Source organism: Drosophila miranda, chromosome XR (genome assembly GCF_003369915.1).
Source record: "Drosophila miranda strain MSH22 chromosome XR, D.miranda_PacBio2.1, whole genome shotgun sequence".
NCBI classification, from domain to species: Eukaryota; Metazoa; Arthropoda; class Insecta; order Diptera; family Drosophilidae; genus Drosophila; species Drosophila miranda.
Genome location: NC_046674.1, coordinates 6,614,550 through 6,640,828, shown reverse-complemented (window position 1 = coordinate 6,640,828; position 26,279 = coordinate 6,614,550). Strand labels below are relative to the sequence as shown.

At 47.8% G+C, this 26,279-nt stretch overlaps 4 protein-coding genes across 7 annotated transcripts; 3 read left to right on the top strand and 1 right to left on the bottom strand.

Annotated features, from left to right (window-relative positions):
- The first annotated feature begins 122 nt into the window (after positions 1 to 122).
- On the top strand, positions 123 to 7,068 carry LOC108152411. The gene is made up of 4 exons (XM_017281724.2): positions 123 to 655; positions 1,884 to 2,056; positions 2,139 to 2,388; positions 5,660 to 7,068. Exons 1-4 carry the CDS (start codon positions 601 to 603, stop codon positions 6,805 to 6,807), a joined length of 1,626 nt encoding a protein of 541 aa, XP_017137213.1. The 5' UTR covers positions 123 to 600; the 3' UTR covers positions 6,808 to 7,068.
- A 5,482-nt stretch (positions 7,069 to 12,550) lies between these two features.
- LOC108152410 lies at positions 12,551 to 17,356 on the top strand. Of its 3 annotated transcripts, none has more exons than XM_017281720.2 (6): positions 12,551 to 12,679; positions 12,827 to 12,903; positions 14,120 to 14,258; positions 14,395 to 14,525; positions 15,566 to 15,715; positions 15,783 to 17,356. In XM_017281720.2, the coding sequence occupies exons 2-6, from the start codon at positions 12,846 to 12,848 to the stop codon at positions 16,931 to 16,933; spliced, it is 1,629 nt and encodes a 542-aa protein (XP_017137209.1). In that variant the 5' UTR covers positions 12,551 to 12,679; positions 12,827 to 12,845; the 3' UTR covers positions 16,934 to 17,356. The 3 variants fall into 3 exon arrangements, with proteins under 3 accessions (XP_017137209.1, XP_017137212.1, XP_017137211.1); XM_017281723.2 differs by having other exon boundaries at positions 12,552 to 12,679; positions 14,144 to 14,258; XM_017281722.2 differs by lacking the exon at positions 14,395 to 14,525 and adding an exon at positions 14,985 to 15,097 and having other exon boundaries at positions 12,552 to 12,679.
- A 295-nt stretch (positions 17,357 to 17,651) lies between these two features.
- LOC108152412 (guanine nucleotide-binding protein subunit beta-2) lies at positions 17,652 to 19,441 on the bottom strand. Its single transcript, XM_017281725.2, has 6 exons — positions 19,271 to 19,441; positions 18,757 to 19,202; positions 18,493 to 18,694; positions 18,301 to 18,430; positions 18,141 to 18,227; positions 17,652 to 18,023 (listed from the first exon to the last, which is right to left on the bottom strand). The coding sequence occupies exons 1-6, from the start codon at positions 19,337 to 19,339 to the stop codon at positions 17,917 to 17,919; spliced, it is 1,041 nt and encodes a 346-aa protein (XP_017137214.1). The 5' UTR covers positions 19,340 to 19,441; the 3' UTR covers positions 17,652 to 17,916.
- A 221-nt stretch (positions 19,442 to 19,662) lies between these two features.
- Positions 19,663 to 22,546, top strand: LOC108153162. Of its 2 annotated transcripts, none has more exons than XM_033386892.1 (5): positions 19,663 to 20,032; positions 20,102 to 20,243; positions 20,301 to 21,007; positions 21,066 to 21,198; positions 21,288 to 22,546. In XM_033386892.1, the coding sequence occupies exons 1-5, from the start codon at positions 19,783 to 19,785 to the stop codon at positions 22,093 to 22,095; spliced, it is 2,040 nt and encodes a 679-aa protein (XP_033242783.1). In that variant the 5' UTR covers positions 19,663 to 19,782; the 3' UTR covers positions 22,096 to 22,546. The 2 variants fall into 2 exon arrangements, with proteins under 2 accessions (XP_033242783.1, XP_017138455.1); XM_017282966.2 differs by having other exon boundaries at positions 19,664 to 20,032; positions 21,066 to 21,219.
- Positions 22,547 to 26,279: the final 3,733 nt, after the last annotated feature.

The following is a 26,279-nucleotide window of genomic DNA, read 5'->3' as shown; positions in this document are numbered from 1 at the left end:
TGGATGCGAACGAACCCCTTTAGAGACCGACAACCACCACCATTTTGCATATAAAAGAGCACCACCACAGTGCCGCACTGCTCTCTTCTTTCAGGCAGCGATCCAGTCACGACCGAGCCACAGACTTGTGCAACACACACACAATCAATCGGAAAAAGCCGGGCTTGGTAGTGAACAGAGCTTTCGTGTGGATCGCGTTTCGGAGCCACCTACCCCGCTGTGGATCGTGCACGGAGACTGCAGAAAGCTCAACGCTGAACGTTGCTGGGCCGTGCGCTCGACGCTTTCCAAAACCCACCACAGAGGCACGAAAGAGACGTCGTCGTGGCCGCCGTGTAATAAAAGAAGCAAATCCGACTTCGTCTGGGGCTTTGGTGTCAGAGAGGGGTTCGAGAAATTGTGCGCGGCTCGTATAAGACAGTGTAAATGGAGCTTTGATAGCGATCGGAAGGACAAAACTTGCTCTCTGCCGTCGATCTCCAAATCCAGTGTTTTTCCTTACTGTGTGTTAACCGTAACAAAAAACAAAAAACAACCCAATAAAACTGTGCGCAAACGAACGAAATACTCAACAGATTTCCAGTCAGCCTTAAGTCAAAGATGGCAAAACTGTTTGTGGTTTTTGCCGTTCTGGCTTTGGCGGCCTTTAACGAAGGTAAGAGGGTCTCCGCCGAAACATTAAAGTATATGTTGCTTCTCTCCGCTTCCATTCCACCTAGTTTTAAGTTTTAATTATTGAACTGCAATTTGCATTTGGCCCGGCTGGCGGAAGTTGTCAAGACATCAATTAAAATGGCTCGACTGGTCTTCGGCCTTCAGAAAAAATGAAGGAAAAAAAAAGAAAAAAACAAAAAATAAAAAAAAAACGCAAAGGGGAAAATCGAAACGAAATTTAAAAGCAGTCTTCGAGATGTGAATGTGAGGCTTAGTAACCTTGATTATGCAAAGGAAAAGGACGAGCAGATAAGTGGCTCCGACTAGTTCGGTGAAAAAACAACTTTCATTTTTCAAGGGAGCCCCGTACCTTGAGCCGAAGAGAAATCCCCACACCACGTAGCACATACCACGTACTACACACACCACATACCACATACCACATACCACATACTACACTCCCGTTGACATTTGAGCTGCTCTCCGATGAATGCAGTTCGCAGATCTCCTGGCACGCCGAGCGACTCTTGACTTTGACAGGCCATCGATCATGATTATGAAGGCGAAACGAATCGAAACGAAACGAAACATACATAAATAAATACTGGCTTCTGCTGCTGCTGGTGCTGCCACTGTTACCAGCTGTCAATTAACGGTTATGCAAATGTGGCAACTCCCCCTCGACGCGGACGCAGACCCGGACTGTTGCCAACTGCCAGCGAAATGCAAAATGTCAAAGTTATAGCGCAGGCGCAACAAGTTTTCGGAATGCCATGGAACAATTTCTGTTTCTATACAATACAGACAGACGGACAGACAGACGGACAGACAGATAGACAGATATTTTTGTGTTTCTGCGCTCGGTTCTCTGGTGACATCGTATTTCATAATGCCAAACGTGTTTGCTGGCCGACACAAAGCAACACAACACAACACAACCAGCCAGACGACATGCCATGTCTATATCTATATCTATATCTAAGCCATATACTATAAAGCCGTGCATATAGCCATGCCCGTGCCCGTGCCCATGCCCGTGCCTGACTCGATCTGTGCTTTTGTAACAGGAAGTGCCAGAGAGAGCCATGGCGACATGGCGACATGGTCCGCACTGAACCCAACCCAACCCAACCCACATTCGCAATAGAAATTCTTCCGGTTTGGCAACTCACTCACTGACAAATCGAACCACACTCTGGTTTCCTCTTGCTCCTTCCGTCCATCCACAGCCAATGCCAGCGATCCGCTGCTCCGATTCAAGCGACAGGCCACCACCGAAGAGACCAAGAAGGAGGAGTCGTTCGAGAAGGAGCTCTGCAAGGACAAGGATGCCGGCGAGTGGTTCCGCCTGGTTGCCGGCGAAGGCGACAACTGTCGCGACGTCATCCAGTGCACCTCATCGGTAGGTCCATCACAGCCACACGATTGATTTACACACACCCATAACACTCGGTTTCTTCCCCGTATTCGTTGTATCCTTGCAGGGCCTGCAAGCCATTCGCTGCCCTGCCGGTCTGTACTTCGACATTGAGAAGCAGACCTGCGACTGGAAGGAGTCGGTGAAGAACTGCAAGTCCAAGAACAAGGAGCGCCGTGTGAAGCCTCTGCTCCACACGGACGAGCCACTCTGCCAGGACGGCTTCCTCGCGTGCGGCGATGGCAACTGCATTGAGCGCGGCCTCTTCTGCAACGGCGAGAAGGATTGCTCCGATGGTTCCGATGAGAACACCTGTGGTGAGTCCAAGAAAAAATACTATAATAATTCAAGAAGAAGTGCAGACACCTATGGGGTATTCAGTTACAGAGAGTTTTCCGATTATACCCCACAAAAACCCCTACTAATTGTATAAAACAGATCATGACTATGATTAATGAGGTTTATCTTTTCATTGCCCATTCATTGCCACAATCCAAAGCCCAAAAATCAAGTTATTTGTTGTGAGGATCAAGGATCGAACGAAGCTATAATCCAGTGATCTGTCATTTAATTTTGGAGCACATTTCTATTCAATTTGACATTTGACAACAATGATTCACAATGATTCAGCACTCTATAGAAGTAAGCCGCCAGATATTGCATGGGATTGGGATTGAGAATGGGATTGGGATTGGCTTTCCCAAAATAGGCTGAGTATTATTACTCCATCATCTCAAGATGTAAGTCTTCAAGTGGCTCAAATATGTATATTCAAGCCTATGTGTGGCTGTCTGCCTGTCTTGTCTTTTGGCCGGGCGCCAAGTCGAATTTCTTTCAGTTATTCCAGTCGCAACAAGAGTCGCACCTTAAAACCGGTTGACGGCATTTAAGACATTACTTCAATGCGACCATTACAGCCCCGAGAGAGGGGAGAGGACGGACACAGAGACAGGGGCAGAGACAGAAACAGAAACAGAAACAGACACTCCACTCGGCTCTCGAAAACTCCGACAACGGCATACAAGTGTCTGTCTGGGATTGGGATTGGGATAGAGATTGGGGGATGCGGCGGGGATCATTGGGATGCCAATGACGCCTACATGCAACGGATCCGATCCGAGTCTTGCTGCATTGTTGCACAGATCCGCGACACCGACCGGTTTCGTAAAGGCCCTTAGCGGCGTCTCGGCCGGCCCCGACACGAATCTCTAATGGAAATCGACTTTCGGGTGGAAATGTCAAGTGTGAAATGGAAACGAAATGAAATGTCAGACACAAAGACCCCCCCTCTGGGGCCCCCAGCGATCCGCAGATCTCTCACATGAATTACCAAGATCTTCAGCCCGTATTGCTCGTACCTCTGGTAGATACGAGCACTCGCATATGAAATATTAAATCACTAATTAGCAACATCCATCGCAACAGAGCGCTAACCTTGGACTTAATAGAAATCAAATCGAAGCACAACAAAATGCCTCTCCATAGGCGTTCCGAAGCGCGTTCGATTCATGTGTAAATTAGCCTTACATAAGCGGCTTAAGAGACCCATTCCATTCGCCGCAGTCGCATTTGTTTGTATATATTTTTAGCAATTGCAAAAAGCCGCAAAAAAACTGAGCCAAAAGCAGCAGCAAAATAAATAAACTAAACATCAAGACAGCAGGCAGCAGGCAGCAGGCAGCAGACAGTGTAAAAACCGCAACTAATTTATAATAATACCAATAATAACAGACACCGAAGACTGGCATCGGGCCGGGTCTGGGCTGTCTGGGATGCGATTAGTACTATGTATATCTCTGCTCATCGTCTGCGACGATCACCTGGCACGAGCGACATTTCCCCAAGAGACTCACGTGGCATATAAACGATGCCTTAACGAGCTAATTAATGCCGATCCGTACAGATATCGAGCCATCAGCCACCACCTGCCACCGTGCTCGAAGCTCATTCTGAGACCTCGCTTCTTTGTAGATTGTTGCACATCGCGTTGGCTGAATGCAATGAAAAAACATGCACAGCGCCAGAAGGCGTAACTCTTGAAATGCTCAGCGGACCATTAACTTATAAACAATTGGATAACCAAAGCCCAAGTTTAGCCCGCACTCCACAATGAGGAAGCCCGCGTCACTTGAGGGGACCGATTAGATGGTCATACTTTGTAGGTTTTGGCACTAGAGGCACTGCAATAAGGAAAGTGTAAAAACGAATTTTGCAAGCCCTGTTGGACAAAGAAAACTATAGAAAATACTGCGGGAAAACTGGCATATTGGGGGGAATTCAAAGGGAGTTTGGGCTTGTATTTCGCAACCCGAAATTTTCCACAATTATTTATCAATCACCTCCAGTGATCCCGGCCCGACTTCATCTCTCCATCGCCGTCTTGGCCACATCCTCTTCAGAAATAGCCATAATGACGCTCAATAAGCCAGCTTACACATCTCAGCCGTTCCCCTGGCCACAAAAAAAAGACCGTAAAGCAAATAAATAAAAGAAATAAAGGCAAAGCCCTAAAAAAGTCAATAATAGTCGGGAATATGGTAAGCAATGAATGCTGAATGCTGAATGCCTCCCCGAACCGGTTCGGGATGACATAACACCTGGCTTTAACGACAGATTATTGGCAAATGTGTAAGAAAGACAAAACAAAAAAAAGAGGCGAAAGGAAACCAGCCAAGACGACAGCCAGAGATGCCGGACAAAAAGGTCACAAGAGAGACAAAAGCCGGCAGTAGGCAGTGGACTCAAAAAGGCGAAAAACTCTTTGCTGTACAACAAAATGCTTTGGCCTTTGCCTGCCCCCCGTTGCCATTTCACTCTGCAAATAGCAGGCAGCAAATATCAAAAGGCAAATGCCAAATGAGACAACACCAAAATAATTACCGCCAATTTCTATGAAAACTTTCGCAAATGATTCGAATGGCCATTGGCCAGTGGCAAGTGCAAGGCTTACCAATTGGTTTTGGCCCGAAAGCAGATAGCCCTCATTTGCATATGGCCGACTAACGAATGGCCAAACACGTGGGTGGAGTGGTGGGTGGGACAGACCGTCAGTCACCCACTACTGAGTGAACGCTCTCTGAATCCCCGATCAGGCTTGAAAATTGCTCAAACACCAAGCCTCCCATCCCCCTTCCCCCCTTCCCACCAGAAAACAACAACAAAATAATAATGAAAGAGAAATATATGTATATTGTATATGTACTATGAAAATGAGACTCCTCGAGTGGAAGACTGTGTAGACATTTTCCATTCACTTTGCGTTTCGGTTTTCCCACCACCTCTCTTGATTGCTTTTCCAGACTGTGTCGGTTCATTGAACTAACCCCGGACCCGGCCACAGCCACAACCACAGCCACAGGCACAGGCACATACCACACTCTGTACAGTTAGCTAATTGTTTAAATATTTATGTGAACAAGTTGAGTGAACTTTTGCCGGCAAGCAAAAGCGCAAGCGCAGGCAGAATACAAATATTGTACAAGTAAATTCCTGCTGAAGATCAATAGGTCCACGAGGGGGAAACCCCACATATGTACATGTGTATTCGAATTATTACTATACAGTATTTGTCATTATTTGTCCTTGCAGATATCGACAACGATCCCAATCGTGCTCCTCCCTGCGATCCCGCTGTCTGTGTCCTGCCCGACTGCTTCTGCTCGGAGGACGGCACCTCGATCCCCGGCGATCTGCCCGCCAAGGATGTGCCCATGATGATCACCATCACCTTCGACGATGCCATCAACAACAACAACATCGAGCTGTACAAGGAGATGTTCAAGGGCCGCAAGAACCCCAACGGCTGCGACATCAAGGCCACCTACTTCGTCTCGCACAAGTACACCAACTACTCGGCCGTCCAGGAGACAGCCCGCAAGGGCCACGAGATCGCCGTCCACTCGATCACGCACAACGACGAGGAGCGCTTCTGGTCGAACGCCACCGTGGACGACTGGGCCAAGGAGATGGCCGGCATGAGGATCATCACCGAGAAGTACGCCAACATCACGGACAACTCGGTGGTGGGCGTGCGCGCACCGTACCTGCGGGTGGGCGGCAACAACCAGTTCACGATGATGGAGGAGCAGGCCTTCCTCTACGACTCCACCATCACGGCGCCCCTGTCCAACCCCCCGCTGTGGCCGTACACCATGTACTTCCGCATGCCCCACCGCTGTCACGGCAACCTGCAGAGCTGCCCCACCAGGTCGCATGCCGTCTGGGAGATGGTCATGAACGAGCTGGACCGTCGCGAGGATCCTGCCAACGACGAGTACCTGCCCGGCTGTGCCATGGTCGACTCCTGCTCGAACATCCTGACCGGCGATCAGTTCTACAACTTCCTGAACCACAACTTTGATCGCCACTACGACCAGAACCGCGCTCCTCTCGGTCTGTACTTCCATGCCGCCTGGCTGAAGAACAATCCCGAGTTCCTCGACGCCTTCCTCTACTGGATCGACGAGATCCTGGCCAACCACAACGATGTGTACTTCGTGACGATGACCCAGGTGATCCAGTGGATGCAGAACCCACGCACCATCAGCGAGGTCAAGAACTTCGAGCCCTGGAGGGAGAAGTGCGTGGTCGAGGGCAAGCCCGCCTGCTGGGTGCCCAACACCTGCAAGCTCACCTCCAAGGAGGTTCCCGGGGAGACCATCAACCTGCAGACCTGTGTGCGGTGCCCCAACAACTACCCATGGGTCAACGATCCCACTGGCGATGGTTTCTTCTAAGTCAGCGAGCGAGATGATCTTCTGCCCCCGTCCCACTCCCAGTTCCAGTCCCGGTCCCACTCCCAGTCCCAGTTCTTGTCCCTCTGGCGAGGCTCCTTTCTCTGAGCTCTACCACAGTCCACAGCCACTCGATCAATCGATTTTTTTGAATTTCCTGCAAGACTTTTTTTTATTTTTTTATTGACTGACTTTCCGAGCGCCTCCCCTGGGCAAGTCCTTGCTGTGTTACGGTTACGTTGAGACAAGATGGAGAAAAGACGGAAAGAAAAACTCTACAACAGAAAAGCGAACAACACCAACCACAAGGGAGAATCAACAGCATCCACACTTGTGTCTAAATTCTTTTTTTGTAGTTTTACGTTAATTTGTATGTGTATATTTAAATGATAAAAAATAAAAACGAAAAAACCACAAAAAATTATATAAAAAAAAAAAAAACATCAAGAAAACAAATTATGGATTTCTCAATCATATTTCTCTCGTTTGCTCATCAAACAGCCGAAAAATGCATAAATGCAGATGGGCTTAGCCATGGGGGGGGGGGTTATGGCATGGAGACCCAGGCGATCCCCAGCAACAGAAATCGAAACCACAATAATTCAACCCAATTTGTATGCTACCTACTCTACCCACTGACTTACTAACCAGTTTCTCGGAATTATCCGACAGGAAAAAATAAGCCGCAAATTTGAATAACAATAACGCGTTTTGTGTTCAGTTTCGATTTCAGTTGGAGTCCCGTCCCCCCATCTCCGCATCTCCGCATCTCACCATCTGTCCGTCCCCCAGCCCCCCAGGCACCACCTTCATATGGTAATTTTCAGGTTTTCATTTCGGGCACCTAACACCGAACGCTCCAAAGTGTCGATCCGGTCTAGAATTAGATATATTAGTCTATAATATACACACATAAAGTATAAAATGACTCTCGAGATTTGCTAATTTGTATGCGCACAAATCAATGCAAAAGCCAAAACCAAAGCCAAAGCAAAGGCAGAAGGAGATGGCGATGGCGATGGCGCTGGCTGTGGCTGTGGAGATGGAGATTTGGCTCTGCTGTTGAGCTGTTGAGCTGTGGAGCTGTGGAGATGGCCAAAACTGGTTCTTGGGCCTGGCTCGGTTTGGGGTGTGACATGGGTCTGGGCTTGGGGGCTCTTTGCGCAATCCCCAAACAAATCGAAAAAGCTGCTAATTAATTTTAAGCATTGCAAATTTTTGCTGGAAATACCACAGAGATATATTCACAGACACATATGAAATTCATACGATATTTATATGCTTTACACATTTATTTAGCTGCACAAATGAATATTATTTCTTTTTTGGTACGAATTCGACGCATAAATAAGTTTTATCACCAATCAAGGTAAGCGGCTCTCTGAGGCTTCAAAAAGTGGCCCAAAAAACGAGTTCCCTACGATCGCCACACCGTGTGGTGTGTGTGCTGTGTGTGTGCTGCTGTGTGTGTGCCTCTGTGTGAGTGTAACTTGAGCAAACTTTTACTTTTGCCATGCCGAGGTAAGTGAACTAGTTGCAAAGTGGGCGATTTGCATAAATTGCACACGGGACGACGACAAACGACAAACGCAGGCAGGCAGGTAGGACAGCCCCTGTCCTCAGCTGCACAGTGGATCCCAGTCGATGTAGTCGGGGTAGGGATATATGTAGTACAACCCAACCAATGCACAGTTTAAATGAGTTAGCTCTGAAAATCCATGCACTGCGAAAAATGGCAGAGTAAAAGGAAACACTTTGTCTCCACACACCCTTCCTTCTGCTTTTAAGCAGCTTCCCTTTACCATCGTTCCCTCTAGAGCTTTTGCTTCGATGATCCCCTCTCTGCTTTCTTCGCGGCTCTCCTACCAGTGTGTCCGACAAGTGGCAGCGGCTACCCAGCCGCACAATTCTCGAATATGCTTCCTGGTTCTGAGAGTCTTGCTCCATTTTATGTGAATATGCAAGTTACTGGCTATTCGGGTGACGTCAATGCGACAAGGTGATCAGACATGGGACCCAACCAGGTGCTGGGGCTGTGACGTCGCCCTGGGGGCAGCGCAGGAGAGAGGCCAGGCCATTTACGGATGAGGCTCCCCGCAAAACAAATAATTGCATAATAACCAAGTCGGCAAGCTGTTGAAAATGTTTAAAAAAGAAAAGAAACAGATCGCAGTTGATTGCCGATGATGAGTTTTTCAAATGGAAATGAAAATTGAAAGTCAAAGGCAAAGGCAAAGGCAAACAAACACTCTTCCACACGCACACAGAGACACGCACATTGTCTTAAATACTGAAGATATACTAAAAAGAAAGTCCGTTATTTGCTACAGGCCTTCGGATGCTCTTGGCTTGCCATAAATTAAACCCACAGCCCCACACAGCCCCTAGCCGTCCCCCGGTGCGGATCGAAGCCGATGATGACGATGATAGGGAGAGCCAGAAGGAGAAGGCAATGGCGAAGGAGAAGGAGAAGATACAACAAAGCGGACGAAGGGTGGTGAGGGGCCCGTTATGCAACTCTCCAGCTCGCGTTTTTTTGATTTTTTCTGTTTTATGGTTATGCATTTCTTTTACAGTTTACAGGCTCATCTTCAACTTCGACTTGGCTCGGTTTATTGTCTTGGCCATCACACCACACTCCACACTCCACACTCTACACTCCACACTCCACACCATTTCCTTCATTAACAATTCCGTTTTTGTACGAAGAAATTTCTCTTTTCTCAGCCAACATCGAGCCCGAGACTGAGGCTGAGACGACCCAAGCTTAAGCGCTCTGCTGATCAAGGACAGCTTTGGCTGCTGCTGGAAATGGTCTAATCCAAGCGTTTTGCTTCTCCAATTAGTATGCAAAATAGTTATGCGTTAATTGATCGAAGGACCGTGGAAAAGCCCACTGGCGGGGCGTTGTTTTTTGATTGTTTTTGTACGGATCAAAAGTGTGTCACTCACTCTGTAAACTCGTATGGACGACCTTTCAAAGCAGAGCCCACAGCAGCTGCCAAAAAAATGGTTAAAACGCTTACAAATTTAAATCAAATCGGAAACAATAAAAGCAACAACAACAGCCACAAAATCGAGGGCAACTAAATTATGTAAATCCGTAAAACCCATCGACAAAAAAAAAAAACCAACGATGATAAAATAAAACGATTTTCACTCTTCATCTGGTCATCGCTTTGGGGCGCCCAGTGCCCAGTGCCCAGTGCCCAGTGCCCATCATCAACATTTTCACTCTAATTGAAAAACCAGTTTTAACAGTTGATTAAACAGCGGAAAGATGCAGCACAGTAATAATAATAATCAGCTTTTATTTTGTCTTTTTTCGTTGGCTGGCTTTCCGTTGAGATTGAGGGATTATATCACACCAGAGCGCAGAAATTAATTGTAACTAAGAAACTAAAAAAAAAAGAAGAAAAACCTGCAATCGGCAACCAATTTTGCAAGCAGCAGCCGCAAGAAGGTGAACCGCTTTTTGCAGCATCTTCGTGCCAAGTGGCACGACGGCAACCTTCACCCGCGTGGCTGCCACTCCACTCCACTCCACTCCACTCCAGTTGTGGACTCCATCCAATTGGTAATTGGCAATTGGTAAATCGTACGAGTACGAGTATATCGCAATTAAAATGTAATTGTCATCTGTGGCAATTCCAAGAATTTTCCAGCACACCCGCCGCACAATGCGCATACGCCACGTTGCCACGGCCTTTCTGTCCGTCTGTGCATGTTCTCATTTGCCTGAGGCACTCTGCGCGACACCACAACAGAACTCGTTTTCAAGTTCAGGAAATGGCTATGCAATGTGTACATATACTCGAAATACTCGAATAAATTGCATTAACACGCCACCAGCCATCGATTCCTTCTAGATCGGACACGAATAAAACTTAATTGACATGGCTCTGGCTCTGGCTCTGGCATGGGGCTGTCTATTGGTCCATTGATCAGCGGCTAAGTGATGCAGTCAACAAGTAAAAAAGCAAAAGGGGGAAACCATTGGAGAAACTCTTGACAGATACGTGCTGATGATCAATTGCCCTATCGATCGCTACAATGGGAAAATAAATCAAGTGTGTTTGAGTGTTTCTGGTAGGATCAGCTTATCAGTTCTGTTCCTTCTCTCTGAAGACACACCTCTTATGGTCTTATGGTTCGAAGTATATCAATTCCTCCAAGGAACTCTCATTTCTCAAACCCTTGAGACGTGTACCGCTATGCTGGAACTGAGGAATGCTTATCTCCGAATCTTCTGTTTCTCCATTCCCTGCGCAAATGTTGACCATTTCCTGTTGATTCTCTCGAGTCCCGTTACAAACTGGATGGGGATCGGAGTATGCGCGGAGCACACAAGGTTTCTGCGGGCTGTCCTCAACAATTTCATATCCGCAAACATGCTCCGTTTTGTTGCTGTTGTTTCTGCATGTGTACACACACTCGGGGATCGCTTATTGAATAACAGGGCCTGGCCTGGACCGATCTCTTGGTATGTGGTGGCCCTTAAATCGTGTGCTGCTGTGCCCCTGCACCTCTTCCATCTGCTTTACATAACAGCGAACGGAGAGTGCAAAAAGAGGGTAAACAACGCAAAAACAGTTAACAACGGCATCATTAATTTGACATTAATTAAAAAAACCTCATGATCTTTAGAGACAGTGGCAGGGACAGAGACAGGGCCAGAGCCAGAGATGGAGTTAAATTTAACAACTGGTGACTCAGCGGCAATCGAAAACAAGACTCTCTTTTGCTGGAATACCTGCGGCAGGAGAGGTTTAATAACCTTTTAGTGTCTTAGCCACGTTAACAAGAATTTTATGCGACCGATGTGCTTGGCATAACCGATCCCCGGACAGACACCGGGAGGCTCATCGTAAGTTCCAGACCCAGCCAGGCCGGGCTTCTTTAATATGCAGCGAGTGTCCGCAATTGGGATTCTCGGATCGTTCGGGTGAAAATAAAAAGTAATCGTAACTAGACAAGAAACGTGTGCAAGAAAACCGAAGAGAAGTGTCACAAAAAGGAGTAAAAGAAACAGTTACGAAATCGAGATTTTGTATAATAATAGTCGGTGGTGGGTTGGGGGTAGAATCGAGTGGTAGAATCGAGAGATAATGAAGCCAAGCCAAGCCAAGCCAAGCCAAGCCAATCCGATGTCGCAGATGTTCAAACAAAAGACTTGGCAATTCATGGTCAGTGGCAGAAAGAGATTGATGGGCCTTTGGATTTGATTTATGTCTAAGATGACAGACGATCAGACGATCAGACGATGACTAACTAATAGTAGAGCCCAGCCCAGCCCTAATCCGTACCCGAACCCCCAAAAGCAGCAGGCCTCAGAGGTGCAGTCGCAGAAGTCACCCACACAATCGAGCACACAAATACATGCATATACTGTGTATGCATTCCCATATCGGTACGATCCCGCGCTCCCACCTGCGCCTATAAATGCTAATTAACCTTTCTTCACACTCGCACACACACACACAGAGGCAGAGGCAGAGACAGAGACAGGAGAGCCGCTCGGCCTCGGCTCGCCCTCGTGTCACCCTCGGCTCGCCCTCATGCCTTGGCATTTTAAAATACGATCCACAAGAGCCGCCCCAGCGCTACCCCGTCAAAAGCTCTGCGCCGGCGCGACTGCCGCTGCCCGTGCTGCAGTGTTGAGCTTCCGAGCCCCGAAACCCACCACACGGCGGCGGCCAAGACACACCACGGCTTAATAAATAGAACTCGTTGGCCCCGGCCAACACCTAGTGTAAGCGTGGCTGTGTATTGGAAGAGTGCTCCGTTCACTCCACTTCCATTCCGATCATCATCCCCAACGCAGAGTCCGCAGACAGGGTCTTGTTCATTCCGTTCAGTTGCTCAGTGCGCAAATGTTAGTCTTCAACAAAGTTTCAAAAAAGTTTCTCTTCCCTCTGTACTGCCTAAATGTATAATCTTTCGATTTAAGAGTTGTTTTTTTTTTTACGTGCTGGCTAACCTCTTTTTTTTTGCTGTTTCTTGTTTTTATTCGACGGTCTAGAAGGCGCTGGAAATAAATCATGGCGCGTATCCACTGGGCATTCTTTGTGTCCATCATGTGCCTGTGCATGGCAGCTGGTGAGTACTCGAAATTAGTAGCATTAGTAGCACTTAGAGCTTAAGTAGCGGCCACGTCGGCTTCGCCCAATTGACCTTTATCGGTGGAAACTCCACGGTGAATTTTCGCAAGGTTGCAAAAAACAATGAAATAAACGCAAAAACAAACCACTCGGCACTCGGCGGTCGGCAGTCGGCACTCGGCGGCTTCGGTCGTTGGCCAAGGCAAATAAACTTGAAAAAATGATGATCGAAAATATCGGAGTTGTTGCAAGTCATTAGCGGCATGCGATCGATCAAATTTATCCTTCGATCGGTGATGCAATACCCCCAAAACCAGAAACCAGAAACCTCAAACAAGAAACCAGAAATAGCTGAGCGAACATCAGATTGTGATCGAGATGGAGATGGAAAGACAATCGAAAAGGAAACCGAGAAAACTGTGGCATGAGGACGAAACCGGAGTTGGCCATAAGCCAAAAAAAAAACATTAAAATTAGCATAGGCAAAACGAGCAAAACCCGCGACTGGCTGGCAATCGGTTCCGTTTTAATATATTTTTGGACTCGGCAACGTTGTTTATGCAATAATCATTTTAATGTTGAACCGAAAACGGGTTCCCAATACACCAACAACAGTTAGGTTGGCCAATCCCCGTACCGAACCGAACCGAACCGAACCGAACCCGTTTGAGCAGACACCTTACGTGAGAAACTGCCAGTCAACATCATCGGGCAGGCAGGCAGGCCAGGCAGGCACATTCCCCAGTTCCATTTCCATTTCCATATCCATCTAGAGATATGGCCATGTCTGCGCCTATAAATGGCAGGTGAGCCCCGAGGCTTTCGTTGCCCTTTCGTTTTCATTTGAACGCCGCGTCGTGCCGCGAGATGAAGATAAAAACGGTGGCTATGAACAAAAATGAGAGTTGTTTTGGGTCGGTCGGCTAGAAGTGGTACTCGGTACTGGTACTGGTACTGGTACTGCCACTCGTATTTCCCCACCAGCGCAGACCAAACCGGTTGTTCGCTTTGGAGTACGAAAACAGTTCGAGCCACTATTATATTATAATATATTATTATGAGGTATTATAGAACAAGATAAAATCCACAGGAATGCGAATTCCAGATCAAATATAAATAGCCATAAATATATACTGCTCGAATTCGAATTCGATTTCGAAATCGAATGATGATTATTCCAACCATGATTTACACACTTTCTTATAAGCAATCAGACTCATTTACTCCATTTCAAACAGGAAAATCCCAGCAGGAGAAGCTGGAGGGCGTTGACGTCGAGGAGGTCTGTGCGGATCGTCCCGCCGACGAGTACTTCCGCCTGGAGGCCGATGGCGACTGCCGCGAGGTGTACAGGTAAGGGAGCACACTCCAAGCAACTTCCAGAGATTGTCCGATTTCCTGCAGTCTATATGGCTATGCTATGCTATTGTTCTTTAAAACCAACCAACCAACCAACCAACCAACCAACTCTTTGTATCGGTATCGAAAGGTGCGACAGCGCCGGTGAAGATGGCAGCAATCGCCTGGCACCGATTAAATGTGCCGGCGGCTTGGCGTTCGATGTTTTGCGACAGCTTTGCGATTGGAAATCGAACGTGAAGAATTGCGATGTCCAAGAAAGTAAGTGGGGCCCACAAGAGGCCACAACCCACCGTTCCGAGTGCCGATAGCCTCCGGCTCCGGCTCCGGATAGTACTTCCAAAGGCTTTCAGCCCAAATGCCCAATCTTCCACCCTCCTAACTCTGTCTCTGTCTTTGTCTATCTGTCTCTCACTATGTCTATTCGTATGTGTGTGCGCCTCGTAGCTCATTGTGCGTTTGTGTCTGTGTCACTAAACCAAACAAAAACCAAACCAAACCAAAACCAAAACCAAAACTCCCCCTGAAATATCGTTCGTGTCATTGCATAATTACCACCCAGACTCCCCCCTAAATTATAGACTCCCCACTTAGTGCCAAAGTTCTTTTAGCTAGCCAAAGAATGTAGAGATCCACAGCAAACAGCCACAGCCAAAGCAAACAGCTACAGCAAAAGCAACATGAACATCAAACAACAACAAAATGAACTTTATTTTTTAGATGTACTAAATCGGGTTTGAAAGAAATTCAGTGTCCCTCCGGTTTGGCCTTTGATGTGATCAAACAGACCTGCGACTGGAAGGCCAAGGTGACCAATTGCGATGAGAAAGAGAGTAAGTGTGCCGAAACAACAACAACAACAACAACCAAGCTAGACAACCAACAAAAAAACCAAAACAAAACAAAACAAATCAATTCCTGGAACCACACTTGTACATACAGTAGTCAGCAATGTTAGATTCGGAACTTTGGTAGAATCAAATCCGTTAACCCACTCCAAAATCCAAAATCCAAAATCCAAAAACACAAACCTAACCCGCACCAAATGGTAGACACCACCACACAATGGTGTGATCGTTGCGAAACACCCCACACCCCACTACCCACCACCCACTACCTGCTAACCCACCTACCAAACTCACCAAATCAGCCGCACTAACCGCACTCATGCATTCATATGTATATTTCTCATTTCAAAATTTAGACATGTGTTGTCACTAACCAAACTTTAGGCACAAGACCTTCAAGATAATCCTTGATCTAACCCCCATCCACCATCTCTCATTCGCACGTTTCTACAGAGCCCCGCAAGGCCAAGCCCATCCTGAAGACGGATGAGCCCATCTGTCCAGAGGGTAAGCTGTCCTGCGGCGATGGCGAGTGCCTCGACAAGGAGCTCTTCTGCAACGGCAAGCCCGATTGCAAGGACGAGTCCGATGAGAACGCCTGCTGTGAGTGTCACCTGTCCCTTGACAATCCCTGATCCCCAGCACACAGACTAATCTCCCAACTTAACAGCTGTCGATGAGGATCCCAACCGTGCCCCCGAGTGCGATCCCACCCAGTGCGCCCTGCCCGATTGCTTCTGCTCGGCGGACGGAACCCGCATTCCCGGCGGAATCGAGCCCCAGCAGGTGCCCCAGATGATTACGATCACCTTCAACGGTGCCGTGAACGTGGACAACATCGATCTGTACGATGATCTCTTCAATGGCCAGCGCCAGAACCCCAACGGCTGCTCCATCAAGGGCACGTTCTTCGTCTCGCACAAGTACACCAACTACTCGGCCGTGCAGGATCTGCACCGTCGTGGCCACGAGATCTCCGTGTTCTCGCTGACGCACAAGGACGATCCCAACTACTGGTCCGGCGGCAGCTACGACGATTGGCTGGCCGAGATGGCTGGATCCCGATTGATTGTCGAGCGCTTTGCCAACATCACCGACGGCTCGATCATCGGCATGCGTGCTCCCTACCTCCGTGTGGGCGGGAACAAGCAGTTCGAGATGATGGCGGATCAGTTCTTCGTGTACGACGCCTCGATCACCGCCTCCCTGGGCCGCGTGCCCATCTGGCCCTACACCCTGTACTTCCGCATGCCCCACAAGTGCAACGGCAACGCCCACAACTGCCCCTCCCGTAGCCATCCCGTGTGGGAGATGGTGATGAACGAGCTGGATCGTCGCGACGACCCCACCTTCGATGAGTCCCTGCCCGGTTGCCACATGGTCGACTCCTGCTCGAACGTCGCCTCTGGCGAGCAGTTTGCGCGCCTCCTCCGCCACAACTTCAACCGCCACTACAACAGCAACCGTGCCCCTCTGGGTCTGCACTTCCACGCCTCGTGGCTGAAGTCCAAGAAGGAGTACCGCGACGAGCTGGTCAAGTTCATCGAGGAGATGCTGGGCCGCAACGATGTGTTCTTCGTGACCAACCTGCAGGTGATCCAGTGGATGCAGAACCCCACCGAGCTGAACTCGCTGCGCGACTTCCAGGAGTGGAAGGAGAAGTGCGATGTCAAGGGCCAGCCCTACTGCTCGCTGCCCAATGCCTGCCCCCTGACCACTCGGGAGCTGCCCGGCGAGACCCTGCGCCTGTTCACGTGCATGGAGTGCCCCAATAACTATCCCTGGATCCTCGATCCCACTGGCGACGGCTTCTCCGTCTAAGGCAGTACACTCTCCTGCTCTTTTACTTTTCCAAAACCAACAAGAGAACAACTCATAGTAGTTCCACCGAGAGTCTGATAAACTAAAACACCCACAAAAACAAAAACCCTACAAGCAAGCAAACAAACAAACAAACAAACAATATGTTGAACCATCTACACAAAAATACTCAATTAGTTGCATCTTGTGTGATCCTAAAAAGAAGTTTCGTTTCGTTTCCCCCTCTATTATTTATGCAAATCTTATCGTTTCCGTTTCGTTTCGTTTCGTTTCGTCTCTCACTTTCCACTTTCTATACCCCCTATAGTCCGCTGTTTGTCTCTCAACTCTTTCTCTTTCCCTTCCTAATGCCTATATCTTTTCCTTGATCTGCTCGTACTATTTCTGTTTCGTTTCTCATTTATGTTGATGATAAAGTGATTTTTTTTTTAATTTACTTCGCTGCTTCTTTGATCTGTTCAAAGATAATTTTCAAAAACAAAAAAACCAAGCGCCAAAAATCGCAGCAGCACAAAAATATCTTCGTAATTGTATAAGTATTTTTTATAAGAAAAATATAAAAAATATATATAAAAAAAAAAGAATAATACTTACTGGTTTAAATGTGGGACTTACGGAAGGGAGGAGTTCGGATCCCTGATAAATGGATAAACGGAGCTGCAAAGACCACAAATAAAACTCATAAAAACAGAAAAGAATAACGAAGAATAAGGATGCGTATTTTTGTTGTTAGTAGTGCTACTTTATAGATTTTATTCTCGCACATGCAATTTGCTCTGGGTTAACTACTCGCCACAGCTACGTTTTAAGTTAGTAAATATTATTAGACGACGGCATTCGACCATTGGACTGGATTGGAGCCAGGAGTCGGGAGTCGGGAGTCGGGAGTGATTAGAGCCACCGAGTCTGCGACCAACTCATAGTTGTCCACGCGGCGATACAAATACAAAAACAAAAACAAAAACAACAAAAAATAAAGTTAATTAGAGCCACAGGCGCACTTGTTGATCCCAACTGGTCGAGGCTAGACACATGCCATTGGGGCACAGGCTGATGCAAGTAATCCGATTCTCGTGTCCAGACAGTGTGCCTATGGCAGGGACGGGGGAGGGGCGAGAGACAGAACAAGAAATCGATATAAGCATTTGCATAGGTTTCTTCATCCCCATCACCATCACCATGTCTATACCCATCCACCAATACCCACCCGTATGCCTCTGTTTCATCGTGTCCCACGAGTGCACCATGCCCTCAATGCCGCCGCACATTAGGTAGCGCCCGCTGGTCGATAGAGCTAATGAGCACACAACACAAAATCAGATTAAAAATTGTCAAGAGTCAAGGCGAAAAGCACGCCAAAGACGCACCGCACGAAGTGAAGCCCGTGTTCTTCTGGGGTGGGGCGTACAGGCCGATTTGTTGATCCGATCGCAAGTCGTACAAGCGCGCCGTCTGATCCTCCGAGCAGGAGGCGAAGCCATAGCCATTTGGATGGTACTGTGCAAAACAGAACCTTATGATGCAGTTTGCCAGAGACGAAGCTTGAAAGATGTACTTACGCAAACAGAGGAGACGTCCATGTCGTGGCCAAAGAACATCTGCTTATGGCCCTGTTCGCGTACATCCCACAATTTGGCAGTTTTGTCCACAGAGCCCGTTATGTAAGTCTGCATATCGGGAGACAGCGACAGGCCAGCGATGTCGCCAGCATGCCCATTGAAATCCATTGTCTTGACACCCTTCTCCAGATCCCAATGGCAGCTGCAACGATACAAAAGTGCTAGTACAGCCAATACTCTTCTAGAGATGGAGAGATACCTTACATCTTCATGTCGCCCGATCCGGTGATCAAATGGCTATCGTCGAGGAAGCGACAGGAGCTGAGGAAGCCCTCGTAGCCCACGAGCTCCCGCACCATTTTGGCCACACCCGAGGCATCGCGATTGTTCACATCGTAGACAGTGCAGGCGTTATCCATGCCGCCGCAGGCCACGAAATTTCCCGATGGCGAGAAGGCCACCGTCATCACCCAGGCCGATCTCAAGGGTATGATCTGCACTTTGTTGGCTGTCCATGTGTCCCAGATGATCAGTTTGCCATCCAGCGAGCCAGTGACGCAGTGGCGCGAGTCGCCAGCGAAGTGCACCGAGTTGACCTTGTTGATGTGACCCTTGAGAATCTTCTTCGACGAGAAGCGGAGCTTGGTCACATCACTCATGTCGCCGCATTTGTCGGCCAACGTGCAATCCGCCTTGGCCTTTTGGTCTTCCTGCAACGAAATGAAGTTTGATTTGAATCCCATTTGATTGGAGCAACTTCGGCGAAAAAAAACGCAACCTTAAACTTCTCGATCATGCCATTGATTTCGTCGTATAGGGCCTGTGTTTCTGGATCAATTTTAGGCATGATTGAGCATTAATCGAGGGACGAAACCGAAAGGAAACCAATTTTTTGCAAGTCAATGTTGATTTATATCGCACCGCGTCGCAAAACAAACTAAATGTTGAAGAAAATGTTTCGCTTACATGTTATGATGTTTTCTTTTGCCTTTGCGGTAATGCAATTAACTAATTGGATTAGTTTAATACAAATACAATACATTGAAGACATTATTTACGCGCTACAAATCGAAACAAACACAGTGTCGGGGCTGCCAGCTTGGCCAAAAATTGTGGCCCGCCCGGCAGTGCACCACACTGGCAACGGCGCGAGCCTGGTCACACTAATTAGACAACTGATTGGCCAGCTGTTTGGTCACCTCATTTTTGTTTGCCTTGCTTTTATTTATAAGAATTAACCAAATAAACAGACCGCCCCGCCAGCAGGATGTATCAATAAAGGAACGTAGAATGGAGCCTCTGCCATGTGCCAGCCAACACCACCAGCAGTCGCCGCAACAGCAGCAGCAGCAGCAACTCGGAAATCTCAACATGGATTCGAGTCTGGGCAATAATGTGGTCAGCATACCCAAAGAACTGATTCTGCTATCGCTCGTCTCCCAGCAGCAGTGCCTGTACAATCCCAAGCATCCGCACTATCGCAGTACAAAGAGCAAGGACGAAAAGTGGGCCGAGATTGGCGGACAAGTGGGTTGGTCAGGTGAGTAGTCTGCAGCCTGCAGCCTGCAACCCCATGGTGACCCTCAGAGTCATGTTCTCTGTCTTTCAGACACACAATGCAAGGGCAAATGGAAGGCCCTGAGGGATCAATATTGCCGCGAGCTGAAGCGCGCCAAAACCTGTGCCAAAGCCGTCAAGTGGAAATACTTTAAGGAACTGGACTTTCTGCGTCCATATGCGCTGGCGCGAAAGTAAGTAGCGTCCCCAGGGTCAATAAACAGCCCACTAAGATTTTCTGTTTGCTGCAGCTATCGGGGAAGATCTGGACAGAATGCAAATGGTGTTGTGTCCACAGTGCCGCCCCTCACGCTGCCCATAAGCAATTCGTTTAGCAGCAACAGCAGCAGCAGTCAGAACTTGCACCTAACCGGCAGCATTAAGATCGAAGATGCCACTCTCCTGGACAACTGCAATATTGTTCAGTTTCTGCAACAGCATGTGCCATCTACAGCGTCGTCTGGGGCAGGGGTCGTCACGACTGCCACCGACAAGAAGTCTGGATCAGCTTTCATTACCAATCACATTAACACCGTCATGCAGCAGCAGCAGCAGCTGCAGGCCCAGCCAGGCAATAACTGGAACTATCTGACCGATGCAGGAGGCGGCACGACAGCCCCCAGCATTGTACAGTGCGGCACGCAGAATGCCACCACCGTAGTGGAGATTGTCGACTGTGTAAACGCCACTAACAATCAGTCAAACTCTGCGGCCACAACAAAGGCAACAACAGCCACGACAACGTCGGCGTCGACGCATAATCACTCGACGAACGCCGAGGAGGAAGATGACGATCCCATACACACGTTCCTCAACATGGAAAGCTATTTCGAGAAAGAACTGATTACGCTGATACAGCAGGAGGATATGATCTACAACTATGGCAATGAAAACTATCGCAATGCCAAGCTAAAGATGGAGGTGTGGGAGGAGATAGCACGGAAACTAAAGAAGTCAGGTGAGTCTTCACCTAAATTGACACTGTTTGGCACACTCTGAACTATCTGTCCTTGCAGTGAAACAATGTCGGCTTAAGTGGAAAGCCTTGCGGGACCAATACGCACGCGAGCACAAACGTCTGAGGACCCTGATGCAAATAGAGGCCACATCGCGCTGGAAGCACTACGACACTCTCAGCTTCCTTCAGAAGTACATACAACAAAAGGCGCTGTAAGGCACCAACATTTGTCTCGCTCCTGTGTGAAGAATATTTGTAACTACTTTGGCATTTTTTTCAGTGAGGGTGATCCTCCACTCAGCATGCTGCTGCCCAAGCATGATCTAGAGGAGCATCTGGGTGGTCATGGCTCCCACTCACCGCCGACACAGCCAAACACCATGGAGACGTCCTCGGGTAGTTCACAGCTTAACATGCCCCTGCCACCCCTGACGGGTTCACACAAGACGGAGTTGGCCAACGCGCTGCAAGAGCAGCAGCAGGAGGAGCAGAACCAGCAGGCCAGGGAGCTTTGTGTGGCCAGCTACGATGAAATGGACATCGAGAACTACATTAATGGCGCTGCGCACCACAACGGCGAGGACGAGGAAGATGAGGATGAGGAAATGGAGAGCACAACGGTGCCGGAGCCGACTTCCCAGCAGCAAGAACAGCACGTGGTGGGCTATGACCATGACGAAAGCTCTGTGTACATGGCCGTTCAGAGTGTTAGCAATGCCTTGACCAAACATGAGCACCACAACGATACCTCGAGTAATCTGGAGCAGCAGCAGCAACAGCAGCTGCAATCTGCTGGGGGCTGCAATCAGCAGAAGCTGGACGTTGAGTCGACTTCACGTTATCAGAACGCGGCCACCACGCCGTGCTCCACACCGACTTCGCGCTATTACTTCAATCAAATCTCACCCCTTAAGAGCGGACATCTGGAGTTCCCAGCCAGCGGCAGCAACGGCGAGGAGGATGAAATCGGTGCCTTCTTTAAGGCAGTGGCAATGAAGATTCGCAGTGCCCATATGGAGCCGGTTGCCTTTACAGATCTACAAATCGATATACTCCGTGTCATCAATGATGCACTGCGGAATCCATAGGAGATCTCTTCCAGAGGAACAGGAGGAGACCATAGCGGACCATATACGGTTTCAGGACGTTTCTGTTTAATTGTAGCTCCTAAGTGTTATTTGAAAATTGTGTTTTTTTTTTCTAATTTATAGTAGAGTGGATAATTTCGTAAATTTCTTTATTATTTTGTGAACACCGAACGAACCCTTCAAGCAAAACGCCATTGGCAGACGGTGCATGAACTAATATGCTCCCAAAATGTGTTTAATGTAATGTACATAGTCGGAACAGAACCATTTATACGAGTAGTGTTTAATAGCTTAGGAGGATGCTTCCGGTAGAGCCCACACAAGTCCGGAACTAAAAGATTCTGATTTACGAGTACATTTGTAACCAAATACATAGATTGTACGAGTAGCATCGGCATACAATAGCCAAAACAAAAACAAGAATAAAATATACCTATATTTTTCAAGCAAATAATACGGGTTTTAATCTGATTCTGAAGACCCTCCCAAAGAGGCTGAAGAGGCCTGGCAGCCCTTTTCGAGCCCCGCCACAGGGTATACGAAAAAATCAATGCATCTGCCAGTTAAAACCGGTAGTTGATGTAGCTTCCTTTGAGGTATCCCCTTCGGCTCGCCCTCAGCCAACCATCACCCTCAACCATCCACTCATTGGCGCACCCACGCGATTCCCGCAGCTCCAACACAAACATTTAGACAAACGACAAAGCGTAGGAGCAGCTGGCTTCAAGTGGAGCACACTTGGAGCACCATCTCCAGCACCATCCCCAACCCGAACGCAACTCGAGCCCAACCCAACCCCTTGGCGCCGCTATACATAGGAGTACGTACTTCGCTTGTATACAGACAGATACATATACAGATATCTATGGTACGTAGTACGTATGTGCCGAGCTGTATCCACTCTTCTCTTGCCACTGCCAATGGCCTCCCTTTGGCATTGGGCAGAAACCGGTTCGGGTGACGCATCCAATGGGTAGACAGGGCCGCTGTCTGAGCGAGACAACCGTAGTGTGTGCGTTCCGTACATAAGACCGTCAACGGGGGCGGTTCCCATTTATGGGCGTGGCCAATTCATTCCCATCCATCCATCCATCCATCCATCTATCCAGATGGCACCAGCTGGTAGTACCTGCTGCCGTTTCTGGTCTTTTTCCGGCTGCTGCTGCTGCCGCTGCCGCTGCGGCCGCTGCTGTTTGCAAATTTATGTAAAAGTGAACATTTTTTAATAAACATTTTCATTTTCAGACGGTAGTTCCGGTAGCCGACTGGACTGTTGCCTAATCAGACGGACATCGGAGCTTGGGCTGTTTGGCAACTGTTTGCCATGGTCTCCGTTCTACGCTTGATTGATTCCCCTCCCACTCCCACTCTGACTCCCACACCCACACCCACTCCCACTCCCATGCGGCTGCAATTGCAATTGGTTCGATGGTTTTTGGTTTATTCTGTTTGCTTTTGCAAATTAATTTCCATTCTCCTCGAAATGGTTGAGTGCGCGAATTTTAATTAAAATTATATGGGTGTGGGTGTGCGTGTGGGTGGGGTCTCCAATGGGAGGGACGGTATCGGAGGGCAGGCTTGAGTATCGTGGGATCAATTAATATAGTCGGAAGCGGTCTTATATTTCATGAAGCGTGGCCCAATGACATTTCTTAAACTCTACCCAGGATATCTAATCAATTCATTGGGAATTTCCACGCTATTCCTGTAGCTTAAAGGTGAAGTAACTCTAAAAAATTCTTCCAATCTGTAGAAGCTAGATTCTCCTGAAGATTCTCTGTTCAGTTAATAAATTACAGTACACAGAACTAGCTTTCTTGTTAAAGTGTGGGGCCCACATACGAGTAGTACAAAGAAATACTCAAAAATTTAAATTAAATATTCGGCTTTTAAATAGAAAAATAGGGAAATTACGGTCCATATTTAATCTATAAATAAAACAGTTTAAAACACATTTATTTAATCTCAATATGCAAATATTTAATTTAATTATGTTACATATTTAAATCAAATATTTTCATATTATACTCAAAATGGTGATTTTTTCTCTGAGTGCCTCGATTAAAGAGAGATTTAAGTCCTTTAATCTCCTGAACTTGGCTAATATTCCACCACCCCAACATTAGTTTCGAGTGCTACTGAATCCATTGCGGCACCTAAACAAGGATAATATCTATTTATTTCCAGAAGTAAAGCCCATCCAATACGGAAACCCAAGCTTCTACCTTCTCGTTTGTGGCAAATAAAGGTTTTCACTTCCTTGAATGTGCCTTTGATCCATTTTAAATCGATTTGCCTTAAAGACCATCTTTCCAAGAATAAACAGAAGACGAAAACGAATCCTTGACAATATTTATCTACACTCCTTACACCTTATCGCATTATGGCACATTTTCGTTTGCAATTTCCAGGACACGGAAACTATTTTCGCGGCTCATTTAACGGGTTCATGCTATCCCAGAGAAGAAATCATAAAAAATACATAAAAAAATACATATTTTTTTATTGCTTGAGGGCAACTTCTACGGGGACGAGCAGAAAGACAGACAGAGAGAGAGAGCGAGAGAGAGAGAGAGAGAGAGACAAGGAGACAGGACAGACTGAGACACAGTTAAACCAATTTGCAACTCATTCCAGCCGCAGCGCCTTAAGTATATCAAATTTGCCAGGATTACGGAGACGCCTCAACGCCTTCACGCCCACGGGGCTGGACCGAAGATAGAGAGAGAGGGGGGAGGGGGAACATATACTTATATTCGAAACTCATTTCCTGCCCGAAAAGAAAAAATATTAGGTACAAAATTTATAAAACGTGGAGCCGCCTGCAGCTTTGGGTCAAAGAGATACAAAGACAAAATGCTGACAAACTGTTGAGTGAATGTTTTTTTTTTGGGGTCCGGTCTCGGAGTCCATCCCCATCCCCATCCCCCATACCCATACCCACCCCAGTCCCGATTACGATTCCGATTCCGATTCCTTTCAGCGCATTTTGGAGGAACTGTTATCATAAATAAAGTCAAGCCAAATGTCAGGGACAGGCCTCATATCATAAAGCAAATGCAAGTGGCGCAGTGAATCGGAATCGGAATCGAGGCGAGCGAGCAGGCGAGCAGGCGAGCATTCAGGCAAACCATTCACGATTTATTGTCCGATATGCGATGCACTTTTTCTCTCTCTCTCTCCCCTTTCAATATCTCTTTCTCTCTGTTAAACTGAATTGTTTCCGGGAACTGCTGTGGCAACAACAACAACAATGGCAAAACAACAAAGCGCTGAAAAGCTTGTAAAACATTTGTAGCAACTGCAACTCAAGTCAGAGTACGAGTCCGAGTCTGAGTCCGAGTCCGAGTCTGAGTCCCAGTCCGAGTCCGAGTCCGAGTCCGAAGTCGTTTCGAGTCTGGAGTTGGCCAGAAGGAGCAGGCAAAGCTGGGAAGGCTACTGCTACTGTTGACCACGTTCACCGCCCCAAAAAAATGTTTTATTCATAAAGTTTAGCGACAAGATCGTCGCCCGTATGCTGTTTGCTGCTACTGCTGCTGTTGCTGCTGTTGCTGGAGTGTGGGGCATGGTGGGGCAGCAGGGCGGAGTGCGGAGTGTGGAGCGCAGAGTGTCCGATGCTGGCCAAAGACCAAAGCCTATGCTAATTTCACATGCAACTTATCAGCCGACGCGCATCTTGTCAAGCTTTTGTGCGGCTGTTAGAAATGGCCGTGATCCGACTCCGACTCCGACTCCCAGCTACAGCTACAGCTACAGCTCTCATCTCTGACTGCTGGATCTGTCCTGTCCCATCCTGCTGTCCCGTCCTGGGACCACATGCCGACCGACCGTTTCAGCCAACTCACAAAGGGGTGCTAATCGCCAAATTTACAACTTGATGCAAAACTTTGCTCCGCAAATGGGCCAGAAAACAAAACGACCGCAACTCGCCCAGAAAATGGCAAATGTGGGTGGGGCTGGGGCATGCCTTGAAAAACTATAAAAATCAACACACCGCAGAGAGCAGAAAAGAGACAGCAGATTGTGATAAAGTGAGAGAGAAAGAGCGATGCCAGGCGGTTAGCAACTTTCACTCGCCCCCCAAAGAGGGCTACGAAAAATGTAACATTTGAAAAATGTACTTTTCCACACTCTCCAAAAAGCGCGACAATGAGAGAAGGAGGCACACTGGGGCAAGACACAAG